At 42.1% G+C, this 16,329-nt stretch overlaps 1 protein-coding gene and 1 pseudogene across 4 annotated transcripts in view; one reads left to right on the top strand and one right to left on the bottom strand.

Annotated features, from left to right (window-relative positions):
• Positions 1 to 11,933: 11,933 nt before the first annotated feature.
• TPST1 (tyrosylprotein sulfotransferase 1) overlaps positions 11,934 to 16,329 on the bottom strand; it is a 173,936-nt gene continuing 169,540 nt past the window's right edge. For 3 of the 4 annotated variants that reach the window (XM_088796801.1, XM_088796800.1, XM_088796802.1), the window contains exons 5-6: positions 14,510 to 14,556; positions 11,934 to 12,468 (exon numbers count right to left, since the gene is read on the bottom strand). In XM_088796801.1, the coding sequence (XP_088652927.1) occupies positions 14,539 to 14,556 (18 nt within the window). In that variant the 3' untranslated portion in view covers positions 11,934 to 12,468; positions 14,510 to 14,538. The remainder of the gene's footprint in view (positions 12,469 to 14,509; positions 14,557 to 16,329) is intronic. The other variant, XM_088796803.1, reaches the window with a different exon arrangement.
• LOC148758535 (small nucleolar RNA U3) lies at positions 13,065 to 13,196 on the top strand (annotated as a pseudogene).

Genomic DNA, 16,329 nt, shown 5'->3' on the forward strand with positions numbered 1-16,329 from the left:
CCAGGAGCTCCTCTTAAAGGGCCTGCATACAGATTTACTTGCTGATGGACTTATTTACTCTGAGCTCTAGCACTGGGCAGCAGCTCAAAAAATGCCAGGGGCATATGGGGAGAAACTGAGTTGTCTGGCTTCAGGGCAATGGCTGGAGGGGCAGCTTTCTCCCAGATAGAAGTGCTGGTAGACACCATTGTTCCTTTGTTGAGCCCTCCCCACACCTAGTGTGCAGGTGCAGGCAAGTGCCAAGTCAGAGTCTCTATCAACCTAGCTGACACCATTCATTCTGCACTTGTGATTCCCTGAGATACGACCTCACCCAACTTGTGAGCTCACCCAAGCGCTTCCAGCTGGTTTTCCATACAAATGGCTTGTCTCGGCTCATGCTGCAGACTTTCCTAAACTCTCTGAGTGTTTGTATACCTGAAAACATTCAAACAGCATCTGAACTTGGTGTACCCCATACCTCTTGTTAAGCAGCTCCAAGCCTGGAACTAGTGGCAGCGGGACCCCATTCACAGCTTAGCCTCTCCCAGGCACCTCCAAGCTCAGTACAAATGACAAACTTCTGGAGATCACTTTTGTAGTTCACACCACGTGGCCCTGTCCTAGGCACAGGCAGCAGCTGACCATGGCCTATACCAGAGCCCTTCCCAAGAGGCTCCAGAACCAACACACCTCGTGGCTAGCTTCAGACCACATCAGAGCACCATTGAATCAGCTCCACAAACAACATACCTCAAGGGCAGGCTTGGCAGGTGCCAGAGCCCCACTAAAGTAAATCCCACTTTGTGGGGTCAGCCCCTGCACAACAGCACTCCCACTGTAGTCACAACTAGTCCTCACAGCCAATCAGCCTGAGGGTCAATCTCTCCTACTGACATGCAAACATCAAGGCTCAACTACAACAGGAGGGCACACACAACTCACACAAGGGACACACACCTGGCTCAGATGACCAGGGAGACTGAACTACTGGGCCCCACAGGACACCTACTACATAAGGTCACCCTACCAACACTGAGACATAGCAGATCCACCTAATGCACAGAAACAAACACGGAATCAGCTAAAATGAGGAGACAAAGAAACATGTCCCAAATGAAAGAACAGATCAATATTCTAGAAAAAGAACTAAACAAAATGGAGACAAGCAATCTGTCAGATGCAGAGTTCAAAACACTGGTTATAAGGATTCTCAATGATCTCAGGGAGAATTTTAGCTAAGAGATAGGAAACATAAAAATGGAGATAGAAAACAGAAAAGAACCAGTCAGAAATGAGGAATACTGTAACTGAAACAAAGAATAGATTAGAGGGAATGAATAATAGATTAGAGAAGCAGTGGATCAATTCAGCAATTTGGAAGATAAGGTAGCAGAAAACACTCAGAAAAAAAAAATTCAAGGGTGCTTCTGGGACAACATCAAGCATAGCAACATTCGTATGGAGGTACCAGAAGGAGAAGAGAGACAGCAAGAAACTGAAAACCTATCTGAAAAAATAATGACAAAAAACTTCCCTAACCTGGTGAAGGAAATATTCACATAATCACCACTCAGTTAGGAAATAGAACATCGTCAACTCCCATGCTCTCCAAGGGCTCCTTCCTGATGAAGGCACCTTCATTCTCCCAGAGGTCACCACTGTCCTTACTTTTCTGACAATCATTTCCTTGTTTTCCAAGCTTCACCACATATATATGTATCTCTAAGCAATGCAGTTTAATTTTAGCTGTCTTTGGACTTCAAATGAGTGGAATATTACCCATGTCACTGTTGATGAATATCTCATCATTTCCCAGTGTTGTTCTTTGAGAAACAGTGCTGCTATAAACTTTATTTTTATGTCTCATGCTGCTTATAGTAGGTTGGTGCAAAAGTAATTGTAGTTTTTGCATTGTTGAAATTTGCCGTTTGATATTGAAATACATTCTTAAATGTGGTTATGTTATACATCATTTTAATGTGCATTTCTCCCTTTATTTTTTTTTGCTAATGACTTATTACTTGCTGTTTATTTTATATTTATTTTAGACTATAAAAATGTTAGACAAAAAGCAAATTCGAGTGGTTTTCTTATTCGAGCTCAAAATGGGTCGTAAAGCAGTGGAGACAACTCACAACATCAACAATGTATTTGGCTCAGGAACTGCTAATGAACGTACAGTGCAGTGGTGGTTCAAGAAGTTTTGCAAAGGAGACGAGAGCCTTGAAGATGAGGAGCGTAGGGGCCGGCCATCGGAAGTTGACAACGGCCAATTGAGAGCAGTCATCGAAGCTGATCCTCTTACAATTACATGAGAAGTGGCCAAAGAACTCAACGTTGACCATTCCTTGGTCATTTGGCATTTGAAGGAAATTGGAAAGGTGAAAAAGCTTGATAAATGGGTGCCTCATGAGCTGAACAAAAATGAAAAATATCGTCAATTTGAAGTGTAATCTTCTCTTATTCTACGCAACAACAATGAACCATTTATTGATCGGATTATGATGTGCAACGAAAAGTGGATTTTATACGACAACTGGTGACAACCAGCTCAGTGGTTGGAACGAGAAGAAGCTCCAAAGCACTTTCCAAAGCCAAACTTGCACCAAAACAAGGTCACAGTCACTGGTGGTCTGCTGCCGCTCTGATCCTCTACAGCTTTCTGAACCCCAGCGCAACCATTACATCTGAGAAGGATGCTCAGCAAATTGATGAGATGCGCCCAAAACTGCAACGCCTGCAGCCGGCGTTGGTCAACAGAAAAGGCCCAATTCTTCACCACAATGTCCGAACGCATGTCGCACAACCAACGCTTCAAAAGTTGAACAAACTGGGCTGCGAAGTTTTGCCTCATCTGCCATATTCACCTGACGTCTCGCCAACTGACTACCACTTCTTCAAGCATCTCAACGTTTTGCAAGGAAAACGCTGCCACAACCAGCAGGATGCAGAAAACACTTTCCAAGAATTCATCGAATCGCAAAGCACAGATTTTTACGCTACAGGAATAAACAAACTTATTTCTCATTGGCAAAAAATGTGTTGATTGTAATGGTTCCTATTTTGATTAATAAAGATGTGTTTGAGCCTAGCTATAATGATTCAAAATCCATGGTCAGAAACCACAATTACTTCTGCACCAATGTATTTGATGTCATTATGTCACTACCCCCATGTAAAACTCTTCAAGGGTATCCTTGTTTCAGAAAGAGGTGAGGAAAAAGGCATGGTTCTGAGTGAGGTAAGGGAAGAATGTGCAGCAAAAAAAAGAAAACAGCTAAGTACAAATACCCTGTGGAGAAGCGTTGCTGGCACCCAGAATTCTTCTACCTCCCAATTTTAAATATATTTAACTCCAATATATTGGTCTTTGATCACTAAGTTCTGTCTTTCCTTCTCTCCCCAAACCTGGTTTACTTGACTTTCTACTTCCTTAAGACTGATATTCCCTTGCCCACCCACCCTTTCCTCTCAGGTATCTAATCACTTCATTATATTTTTTCTCCTATCCTACCAAGATCCTATGGGTCCATTTAAACGTCTCTCTAGGGACCAGCTACCTGACTGCCCTGCAAAACCAATAACCTTAGATTAACCCATTAGCCCTCTGCTGTACCTTTGGGTGAGTGCCACCACCCTGTGAAATGGTGCTACCAGGAAGGCATGATTACTTCACAGTGCATTGGGGCATCTATCCATGTGTTTCTTTTAGTGAGCTCTCTTTTTTAAACTGAGACATAATTGACATAGAATATTACATTAGTTTCTGGTGTACAACATAATGGTTTAACAGATATCTATGAGGTCTGACAATTAAGTTCACAAACTTTCCACCATGCATTTATATTGAGAACACTGTACAAACAGCTCAGTAAGGTTTCATAACCTTGGTATATCAGTGTCTCACAGCTGTGTTCGTATCGACATGTGGCAGTGTCCTGCTGTGTGTTTTTGTGTACTGTCACAAGAATGAGCTTGAATTAGAGCAAAGAACAAACATTAAATTTCTTGTTAAACTTGGCAAGAGTGGAAATGAAATTAGGGACATGTTAGTCCAAGTTTATGGGGATAATGCCATGAAGAAAACAGCAGTGTACAAATGGATTAAATGTTTTTCTGAGGGGAGAGAATGCGTCACTGATGAAGAGAAGTCAGGGCAGCTAGCAACTAACAGAACTGATGAATATATTGCAAAAATTCATTGAATTGTGTGTCAAAATCATCGGCTGACTGTGAGAAGTATAGCAGACCAAGTAAACATTGATAAACAGGAAAATCTTAACTGAAGATCTTGGCATGAGAAAGGTGTCTGCAAAAATGGTCCCGAAGGAGCTCTTGCATCACGACAATGCACCAGTTCACACAGCGCTGTCTGTGAGGGAATTTTTTGCCAGTAAACAAATAACTGTATTGGAACACCCTCCCTACTCACCTGATCTGGCCCCCAATGACTTCTTTCTTTACCCAAAGATAAAGGAAATATTGGAAGGAAGACATTTTGGTGACATTCAGGACATCAAGGGTCATACGATGACAGCTCTTATGGCCATTCCAGAAAAAGAGTTCCAAAATTGCTTTGAGGGGTGGACTAGTTGCTGGCATCGGTGCATAGCTTCCCAAGGGGAGTACTTCGAAGGTGACCATAGTGATATTCAGCAATGAGGTATGTAGCACTTTTTCTAGAATGAGTTCACGAACGTAATTGTCAGACCTCATATATTCCAAAATGGTTACCACAATAAATCTAGTCAGCACGCAGGTCACCTCTTTTCTATGTCCAGTCTTACCATGCTTTTCAAGACCCTTCTCACTCCAGGAAATCTTCCCTCTTCTGGCAAATGGCGATTTGGCTTTCAGTGCATAGAGAAATGGAGGCTGTCAGGCATGAAGAGCTCCTCACCTTCTACTGTCTCATCCACAAGTTAGCTGTGCCTACAAAGTTCTCTTTACCTCCAGCTTTGGAGAAGAAGCTTCTCTTCTCTGCGTTTGAGACTAATTCTCCTAATGAGACTCTTGCTTTCTAGGTTGGTACTTGTTCCATCAGTTAACCCTTCTCTCCCCTGAATTCTCAGTCTCTCCCTCTATTTTGTTTTCTTTGCTGCCGCCTACTTGATGTGCCAGTTTCTCCCATCAGGACAAACACAAATTCTTCCTCAATCCTGCATTCTTCCCTAGGTAGCACACCTTTCCCTGTCCCTTTGTAGTCAATATTCTCACAGGAACAGCCCACACTTCCTTCCTCTCCTTCCTTATTCCGATTACAGGTTAGACTTCTGACCCATCACATCACCGAAACTGCTCTCTCCAGGATCACAGTGGCCTCCTAGTTGCCGAGCCCAATGATTGTTTTGTTGAATTCCAAAGCATGTCACAAGTTTTCCCTCTTATAACTCCTTCCTCCTTTGAATGGCATGACCCTCTTCTGGCTCTCCTCTTCTCTCCAACTCTTTTCCATCTCCTTTGCAGACCCCACTCACCCTCATCTCTTCAGTGATGTTGGATCCCAGAATTAGTACTGGGCTTTCTTCTTTCCTATTCTACACATGCTTGCAAGGTGATTCCGTCTACTCCCGTCATTTCAGCCACATTAAAGATCTCCAAATTTAAATTTCCAACTTCGCTGTTTCTCTTGAACTCCAGATCCTTGTCTTACATAAAACTGACTACTTGACATCTCTAACTGAGTGTGTCCAAGGGCATTTCAAACTTAACATGTCCAAAACCTAACTTCTCACCAAATATTTTCATCCTCCTTTATTTCCTTCAGTTCCCGTTCCTCATCCATAGGTACAAAGGGAAAAGTGTCATGGCTGAGCTGGAGTTGTAGAGTTGGCCTCTCCTTGTTCTCCTGAAGGTTGTTTGCCAGCAGCTTCCCAGGCACAAAAGGTGGGCTAATGGCCCACTTGCTCCCAACCCAGCTCAGCTCTCCCCAGCCTCTGACGCACCCCATTCATTAATCACTGCACTATTCCTTCTCCTGTACATCTCTCCCCATTGTCAGCTTGGTAAATGTGGCTGGTGTTCAGACTGGTTCTCTCTCTATTTCTGACCTCCTTAAGTGTGCCTTGCCGAATACTAGAAGCTTGTGATCTAAAGCTACTTGTCCCAGAGGACCTTGTATCCTGGGTTCCACAGGTGACCTAACTTTCACAAGCAGATCAATGCACTTGAGACTTGAAGGGTGAAGGGAATACTGAATTGGAAACCATGCTTCTTCTCTTTTGGTGGGCAAGCTTGGATGTGGAAGTGTTAAAACTTTCCCTTTTTGCTGTGACTGTAGCCGAGGTCCCAGCAGGGATCTTTACCTTCCTGAGTGTCAAAAGGCAGGGAGGGGGCATCCAGTTTGCTGTTTTATGAATCTCTGTAACACCTCCAAGGCCCAGAGCAAAGCCTCGCACATACTAGGAACTCAGTAGATGAAAACGTGAAAGGAATTTGTGCTATAACCATGTTCAAATGATTCTCTCTCCATAGACTTTTTCTCTCGTGTATTTTATGGTAGTATTCGTATATGGGGTATAGATTGCTGTCACTAATGTCATATAGGTAGGACATTTCAGGATGCTGTCATGCTTGGGATGGTGGGAAGGGGCTCCCCTCAAGTTGTGAGGTCCTAGAGGTCCTCTTTGGTTTGGGGTGCACACTGGTAACCCTGGATATCTTTACTGTGTAAGATGACATAGGCCCCGAAGTACTCTCATCCCAAGTTCTTTACATGTAGGCTTGTGGTGAGTGTTGTTTTACATTTTCATTTATTAATTATAATAAAACAGAAATAACAAAATATAGATGCAAAAAATAACTCACATCCAGAATTCATAAAATAGTGTTTTATGAATTTGGTTTGAAGGTCAATAGTTGTCTTACATACTATTGCATAGTATTTTCTCATTCCTTATGTCTGCAGGTGAGCTCCTGTTGCAGTCACCTCTGGAAGCACTGTGGTCAAATCCCACTGGTGGGTGGGTGAGTACATTGGAGACACATCCCAACTCTCCCTCCCACTTCATGCCCAGTTTGTGTGGAATTTCCACTGGTCTATCAGCTCAGGTTTAAGCACTTCACAATTTAAATATCTGTTACTGCTGTATGATTCCATTAAGTGGAAAAAGAAGTTAGCTAGAAGTATAATCCCCTGCACTTATTTTCTAAGCTCCCATCTCTGGGGGGTCTCCACCATCCATCCCACAGCCCTTCTTCCCCCAGGCATTCCCTGCCACTTAGAAACTGCTTTGGATCTCAGGCAGAGAATGGCCTGCTTCTCGAGGCAGTAAAATCCATCAGGGAAAACAACTTGCCTTTTGGGGGCTTCCTAGATCTGACACTGGTTTAGAATTCCAGCTCAGAGTCCTTCTGGTTGGCTAGAAGCATTAAAGTGTACTGTAACATTAAAATACCCTTAGGCAGTGTAAGATTAAAACAATTGGTAAGAGCAAGATCTGTAAACTTTTCCTGCAAGGGCCACATAGTAAATATTTTCACTGAGCAGGCCATACAGTTTGTCTCTACTCAACAGCTGAGGGAAAGCAGCCATAGGCAAGTTATACGTGAGCGGCGTAGCCAGGTTAGGCTCACTGGTTGTAGTTTGCCAACCCCTGCATAATCGAAACAAATTAATCCTACCTTCACCGTGATCTTTTCAAGTGTGCTCCACCTAGGTATCTTAACAACTGATACCCTGCTTCATTTCTGAATCATCTCAGTTACTCATTTGTGAAGAACAACCAATAGCCAAGTCTTCAGATTATTAATATTACTAATTTTTCATCAAAAGAATTAGCTAAAATAATGAGGTTTATCAGAAAATAAATGAACGGAAAGTCAATGTTAAATCTAACTAGATGTGTAGCCTTGAGTAAGTCACAGCACTACTCCAGACCCCAGTTTGTTTTTTGTCTGTAAGATTAGGAGGCTCAATCTCTTGATTTCTTTCTTTAAAAAAAACTCTCATTGTTTTTTACACAAGTAATTCATGTTGATTTTAGCACATCTAGAAAATAGAGTTAAGCAGAAAGAAGAAAATAAGACACCCCACAACTCCTGCATAAACAGATGTTAACAAAATGTTAACATTTTGGCCTAACATGAATATGTGTCCTTTCAGTTATCTAGCAATTTAGCTATTCTATTTACTTTTCTATATATCCTTTAAATAATAAAAATGGAATCATAATAAACATCTTTGTGAGCTCAGATTTTCATTAAGTACAACAAACATTTTTCTGTTACTGTTTTTTTCAGTATCATACCATGTTTTCCCGAAAATAAGACTGGGTCTTATTATTAATTTTTGCTCCAAAAGACACATTAGGGCTTATGTTCAGAGGATGTCATCCTGAAAAAATCATGCTAGGGCTTATTTTCCGGTTAGGTCGTCTTATTTTCAGGGAAACACAGTATTTATTAGCTGAGTAGTATTCCATTATGTAGATGTACCATAATTCATTTAACCAATCCCCCCTTTTGTTAGGTTGTTTCTAATCTTTGTTTCTGTAAATTACACTTTAATAGACACCTTTGTAGAGAAAGCTTTGCACATGTTCGCGATGTATTGTTGCTTTCAACTTTCAACTTTCATATGGTAGACAGTCGTTCCAGGTTTGGCCAATAGAGGGCATTTTAGGCTTTCCTTTTCAGGACAAGGCCATAAAGCTTTTTCTATAGTATATAACAAAACTACTGCTTTTATTGTGAAAATGATTAAATTTTGGATCTTCAGTAATAATCAATAAACCCAAAAGGGAGGTTCAAAGTCATTTACTTTTATGTCTAACAAGACTACACACTCACACACACAAACACATACCCAATACTCAAATAATGAACTGCTTTGTTAGTACTTAAACCCAAAATGAATAAAAATGACCTCTTTGCCCAATTCGGAATAACTAAGGGAGTGTTCTGCTCTATGCAGATACTGAAATCCCCACAGAAGATTGTTGGATAGTGACAAATATGCAGGAAGGTGAACTCAATGCCGAAAACACTGACCTTGCTGGAGAAAAGGCCAGAATCTGCAGCTCCCTAGAAATAGATTTGAGGGCCCCACTGAGTGGAATCTTGCCTAGACCATCACCTACCAGCCACGTTTTGGTAGGTAATAAATTCTGTTAGAGCTTGAAATAATTGTTTTACATGCGTTTTTCTTGACTTTCACTGAGAGCATATAGTCCCAAGGGCAGTGATCTGCCCTTACTTCTTGGCACACCCAATTACACCCAGCAAATTACTAAGTACAGGGAGGTACTTAAGCAGTTGTCACTCAATGCTAGTGACAAGTTTCTATTCTAAGTATAAATACAGATGATTGCTGAGAGGTAGAGTGATGGCGAAGGGTGTAGGCTCTGGAACCAGCTTGCTGGTTTTTGTACCCAGACTCTGTCACTGTAAGCTGTATTAGGTGCTTTACCTTCCTGAAGCCAATGTTTGTAAAATGTAGGTAGTAATGGTACCTCCCTCAGACGGTAAGAGCGAATTAAATGAGTTTAAACATGTAAGGAAGTTAACATGGGGCCTGGACCATGAGAAGCTCTTGATAAATGTTACCAGAATGATGACTTAAGTAATTACTAGGATTTTCCCCCCCTCATTTTTAGGTCCTGTGGTTCTTCTGGCTGATGCCCTCTCCGAGCTCCTCTCGTAGCCACTGAGAAACCAGCTTCTCCCTGGCTTTCAGGTTTCCGGCCATGGCCCTGCTGGCTCCAGGCAGCTCTGGTAGTCACAGGCCACATGCCTACCCTGGTACCTACACAGTTACCACTTTTTAAATTTTACTCCAGCCATTTCTCATTTGTTCAGTTGGAATTCCATCAAATCACAACATTTTACAAATATAGTAGTTTTCATAGAGGTGATCTACGGTGTCATGTGGAACAGAAATGCTTTTCTTCAAAGGGCTCAAAAAATGTGCTCAGAGCAAAAGAATAAGGGTTTGTGAAAAAAGGAATGTCAGTAAGAATGGAGGTACCGCAGCATCTTCAGGCTAGTTGTGCAGTAGTTTCCTCTTTCCTGCGTCAGCCAGGCTGTGCGGTGGTTTTCTGTCTATTCCTATTCCAGAACACTCTCACCCATTAATAGTGGAGGTGACAGAGGTGGACAGATGTGGGGAATACAAACCGTATGTTCCCTTACGGGCAAGTATTAGAGTCAGGATGGGTTAGAGTTTTAAAATGTCCTTTACTCCCATTATGATGGAGGAATATGTGACCTCCTCCCTACAAAATTGGTGACATAAGACTCATACAGGAAATAAGCAAAAAAAAAAAAAAAAAGAGAGAGAGAGAGAAAAGAGAAAATTAAGTTGAAGCTGATTTTATTTCTATTTAGACTTTGGAGCAGTTGAGTAACAAGAAATGGGACTTAAGACAGCTGAGCCCTTAATGAGGCTGGAATTTCCCAGGTAGAGGAGAGAGGGGTTGGGTTTATAGGCACATGGAAGAAGCAGAGAATGAAGGGAGGTGAGGAGACAAGGAGGAAGTGTACTCAGGTAGTGAGGCTGCACTGTGGAGGCAGAACGGCTTCGATGGCGTGTGCTGGGCACTGGGGAAGAAGGCTTTTCAACAAAGGAGGGACTTGGGACATAGTGCAGAACAGAGAACTGAGCCAGCAGCAGCACTCGTTTTAAGTGAAGGGAACAGGGTTGAGGGAGTAGGGCGGGAGGAATGATATTCAGGTCAGGCTTGGACCTCCATACCTGGTCACCACTCTGGCGCTAGCTGAGCGGCCTTGTGTACATGACCTGAGCCTATGTTTCCTGTAAAATGATTTGTCAGAACTTTTGGGGAGGATTACCATTCACCAAATATTTTACTGGGTTCCCAAAATGTCTCAGACACTTTGCTGTGTGTCAGGGGTACAGAAACGGACAAGAAAAAACATAGTCTCTGTCTTCCAGGAACTTACCTTCAGTAGAGAAGACAGACACTAAAAAAGTGAACAAACATTAAAAACTGCAGTGTGATCAGGAGACACTGTGAAGGAAGGTCGGCAGGATGGGCATCCAGTTGTCAGTTCAAGGAGTCAGGGAAAGTCTCTCTGAAGAAGTAGAACTTACTGAGACCAGAGAATCGAGAAGGAGGCAATCAGGCAAAGAACATTCCAGGGAGAGGAGTAATATGTGCAGAGGTAGGAGAAGCTTGAGGAATCTCAGGAAATGCAGGGGCAAGGTGGGGAATGGCACGCGAGGAGATGCAGAGGGGAGGGACGAGACGTGCAGGCGTCTGGGTCTGTTCTCAGTGAAATGGTTAAGTGGGAGGGTCACATCCAGATGTGGGTTTTAAAGCTATTACTATGCTCTGTGCTAAACAGAATCTGACGGGGCAAGAGTACAATGGGGATACAGGTGAGGAGGCTATCTGCTGCCATAGTCCAGGTGACAGATGGGGAGATCTTAGATTAGGGTTGGGGAGCGGAGATGGAGGGAAGTGTATGGATTCTAGAAATATTTTGAAGGTAGAATCAAAGATCTCATATGTCGGTTAGAAGAGGGAGGAAAAGGGTGAAATCAAGTATGACTCTTAGGCTTCTGGCTTGAACGACTGGGTAGAAAATATAATTCCTGAGACGGACGAGACTGGGAGAGGTGTAGTTTTCAGGCCAGGGATGAGAAACCTTGATCAGTGCCTGGCACACAGAAGACATGCGATAAATGGGAATTACTATTGTTAGCTGGTCATTCTGTATTCTATATCAACGGCTTCTAGAAAACAGCGGGAATCAGTAACTTCTCTGTTCTAAATATAGTATATGTAAGCATGCAGTAGAACAGGATTCTGAAACAAGTGGATGGTGGCATGTCTCTCTGAAATAAATTACAGCAAAAACTTCACCAAGAAATGATGACTCATAGAGGACGACAGCCAACTGAAGAAACTGTGGTTCATCAGGTCGCCCTCCGAGGTATTACTGCTTCTCTGAAATCACAGTAATGAAAATGTGTAAGCTACCAGATGTTTCACATTTAAAGCTTTTATTTTGAAAAATAAAATACAAAACTCATTGAGTTGTAAATGTATACGGTAATTCCTCAACTTCCCAGAAACGATACAATGAATTATTTAAATAATTAAGATATTTAGTATTATCCACATCAATACATTTAAACAGGTACAAGTGTTCTACAAAACATTAGAACATGTACAGACAATCTATCCCAAGATGAAACTGCCAAATTTCGCTTAGAATCCCGTTTTTAAACCCTCCCCTTGGAAGTTTGGAATCTGGTAAGAAAAGATAAGGACCAGAGCAGTTTTAACAGAAAGCACACATCCCTGCTGGGCTCCTTATCTGGCTGTGCATGCGATTCGACTGGAGAGTGCAGGCCTCAGGAAACAGACCACTCAGGAAGGCCCAGACGTGTGCTGATATGCCACCCTCAGGGGAACGGGAGACAGGGCCTGGCAGAGGAACGGGAGACGGGGCCAGGGCACACACACTCCATGGATCTCAGTGGGGACAGCCAGTCTTGGAAACTTCCCTTCTGTCTTCCTAGGGCAAACAAGAGGAACGTGGTTACAAGTGTGGAGTCACAGTTCCTTCTGCCCCTGCTCCACACCACCTCCTTCCCAGCTGCGGTCCTGGCATATGCCAACTGGATGGGCAGGAGAATCGACAGTTACAAGAACAGCTGCCTCAGATGGAGTGTCTGAGAGATACACTCTCCCTCAGTCTGGGATGCTTTGAGATACCTGCCAGTAGCTTCATTGTGCAAAACACACCGAGGGCAGCCAAAGCGAGGGCTGCTCTCCTGCCACTGAAGCTACTGCAGGGGCACTGGTAGGCACATCCAGTGTCCAGGGGTACAACATGCTGACTCTTCCTTTGAAAAAGTGGACACTAAGGTTTTAAAGGAAGCTTTGGATAATAATATAGTGACTGCCGTTCAAATGTCAAAGGGATCCAAAAGACAAGACACACTAGTATCTGTCCTGAGATGCTCTGTTGTCTTCCTGGCTTCTCCTGGGTCCTTCTCTCACCGCATGTGGCACCTTCAGACCTTGATACACAAACGAGAATGAAATGCTGCCATGGGGCCAACTTAAAGGCTGGGGTCAACCTGACCAGGCCTTCTGTCTCATAAAACAAAGATTGTGCTTTCGGGGATCATTTCTATAGTTTGTTACTAGAGATGTTTCTTTGAATGTGTCTTGTAAAATGGCTGATCAATCAATGAATCCTTGTGTGTATATTTCAGGGAGGGAATTTACAAATTTTGAAAGTATTTTGCATAAACAAATTAACCAAGACCTGACCAGTGCTGTAACATGTGCATGCTCGTGGAGTGTAAGTCTGACACAGCATTTGCTCCTTAGCAAACGGCAGAGCAGTGTCCGTGTGCCTTTGCTCTCTACCATCCATTAACACACAGCAAGGCATAAAAATCTCCTATTCAAATGATTCCATCTCAGTTTTCTCATTGGTACAACAGGGATAACACCAACTACTTGTCAGAATGGTTTGAAACTTGAACAAACTCATTTATATATGTATATTGATATAATATATATACATTTGTCATGGATGTTATATATCATGTATATATTATATATATATAATGCTTGGTATTTTATGCTTGGTATGGAGTATGCACTCAATACATGGTTATTATATACTATAAAAATAAAACAGCAAGCAAAACTATAAGAAAAAATTCAAATTTTTAAAAATGTTTTAAGTTCCAAATGACCTAAGGCATCACCATATCATTCAGAGCCAAACAGAATCTAACAATGGGGAGAGAGTATAACTGAGCAGCCACATCAGGAGATTTGGGCTCAGAAGCCAGCTTTGCCCCTGCACTTGACGGTCACTCAGTTATAAAGGGGGCTAATCAGGCATGGCAGCCCTGCCCATACTGTACTGTTTCCCCGAAAATAAGACCTAGCCAGACAATCAGTTTTAATGCGTCTTTTGGAGCAAAATTTAATATAAGACCTGGTATTATTATATCACATTACATTACATTATAAGACCCGGTCTTATATTAACTTTTGCTCCAAAAGACACATTAGAGCTGATTGTCCAGCTAGGTCTTAGCTAAGCTAGCGCTTAGCTACAAGAGGTAATGTAGGTTACAAACATAAGCCATCATAATACACTGAAATCAGCAAAAGGCAGACTTGAAAAACAAACCAACTAATCCCCCAAAATACAAGTACAAAATTATCTGCATGTCCGGCACACAAAAGAAAGCACAGGATGGCAGAGGAAGCACTTGTGTTCTTCAGCCCGGGTTCTCCTACCTGTCATATGACCTTGACAGATAATCTACTCTGCAGGTCAGCTTCCACATCTGCAAACAGAGGGTTGGGGTTGTTCTCCACGTTTCTTTCAGCTAACATGTTTTATCATTTTGAAAATAACAAGTAACACTGTTAGAGTGCTAAAGCAGTTTGCTGAGTGCCATACAGAGCTGACTCCAGCCCAGGCAGACTGACTCCAGAGCTCTGCTCACACCCTGGCCACACTGCCCTTCTCGAGAGCTTAAGCAGGGAAACCCAAAAACCGAGCAATGTCCCCCAACCCTCACCTCATGTCTGGAAGAGGTTCCTGGCTCTGCTACTCCACTTGCTCAGTCTGTCAAAGGAAGCAAAAGATGTTTTAAAGTCCTTTTGGTCAGCATGAGAGGTAACTGCTCCTATCAAAATAATCAGGGGTAGCTTGCAGGCTCTGATTGTAGACTTTCTAATGAACTCAGTCTGCTACTGCTGTATAATAAAGAATCTGACTGGCCTTTCTCCCTGACTCCTGGTAAGGAGACTACCTCCTTGGAATTTCCTAGTTTACAGGAGTGTCTGTTATTCATGAGCCCCTTGGATAACACCTGAGTTTACGCTAAGAGACAAAGTGACTGAGCACCGGGGCTGTTCACCAGAAACACCAACCCTGTGATTAGAGGGCTGGGGTGCAGCCAGCCCAACTGCCGGGTGAGGGGTATTGACTTGGGATTGAGATCAACCACATGGCCAAAGACTCAATCACTCACGCCTATGTAATTAGACCCCAGTAAAAACTCTGGATGCCAAAGTTCAATGGAGCCTCCTGGCTGGTGAACACAGTGGTGTGCCAGGAGGGAGAAGTACCTGATTCTATGGAAAACAGGCACAGAAACTCTATGTGTAAGATCCGCCCAGACCTTGTCCTATGGTGTCTCTTCATTTGGCTAGTCCTGATTTGTATCTTTTATAAATATAAAACTGTAATTGTACTTACAGTGCTTCCCTGAGCCATTCTAGCTAAGTATCAAACCTGAAGGTTCTGTAGGCTTCAGTTTTCTCATGTATTAGAAGTTAAGCCAGTCTTTTATAGGCTCCTTTTCTACGTATGTGTGTGGGATGCATTAAGTAAAACTACCCGAATAAGGGGTTTGGGGTGCCTCTTACACCTTTTGCCCAATTTTTAAAAATCTTTTTCTTATTGATTTGTAGAAAGCATCTATATTCCACAGATAAATCATTGTTTCAATATTTTCTCCCACTTATGGCATACTTTTTTACATTCTTTATGATGCTTTCTAATAAATAAACATTCTCAATTTTAATGCAGTCCATCTTATCCATTTTAAAATTAATGGTTAATGTTTTTAATGACTTGTTTAAGAAATCCTTTCCTCTTAAGGTCCCAAAGATATTCTCTTTTATTGTCTCCTAAAAACTTTATTATTTTGCCTTTCACATTTAGGTCTATAATCCACCTGACAATGATTTTGTGTATGCTATGAAGCAGGGGTGTTCCTTTAGTTTTAGTCTTAAATGCGCCTTGACTCCTTCAGAGTTATTATACAAACAGCCTTTGGATTTGACATTCCTTCAAGACTCTGCCTCTTGGATTATTCTCTGGCTCCAATTGCCACAGCATGTAAGTTAGTGACAGCCTGTTCATGAATCCACCCAGGTTTCTGGAACATCACGCCCAGTATAGGCTCAGGGCCTTGCAACCCCGAATCTGCAAAAGTTGATTCGTCTTTTGGCTAGATCAGGAGTTCCTTGAGAAAATTTTTATTGTTGTTAATTTTTAAATTTTTTCAATTATAGTTGACATACAATATTATATTAGTTTCAGGTGTACAACATTTATATAACTTACAAAGTGATCACCCTGATAAATCTAGTCCCCATCTGACACCATACACAGTTATTACAATATTATTGACTATGTTCCCTATACTGTACTTTACATCCCTATGACTATTTTGTAACTACCAATTTGCCTTTCTTAATCCCTTCACCTTTTTTACCCTGAACCTCAACCCACTTCCCATCTGGCAACCATCAATTTGTTCTCTGTATCTATGAGTTTGCTCTGCTTTGTTTGTTCATTTATCTTGTTTATTAGATTCCACATATAAGT

The sequence above is a fragment of the Rhinolophus sinicus genome, chromosome 3 (assembly GCF_057876585.1).
Source record: "Rhinolophus sinicus isolate RSI-liver-muscle chromosome 3, RSI-T2T, whole genome shotgun sequence".
Lineage (NCBI taxonomy): Eukaryota > Metazoa > Chordata > Mammalia > Chiroptera > Rhinolophidae > Rhinolophus > Rhinolophus sinicus.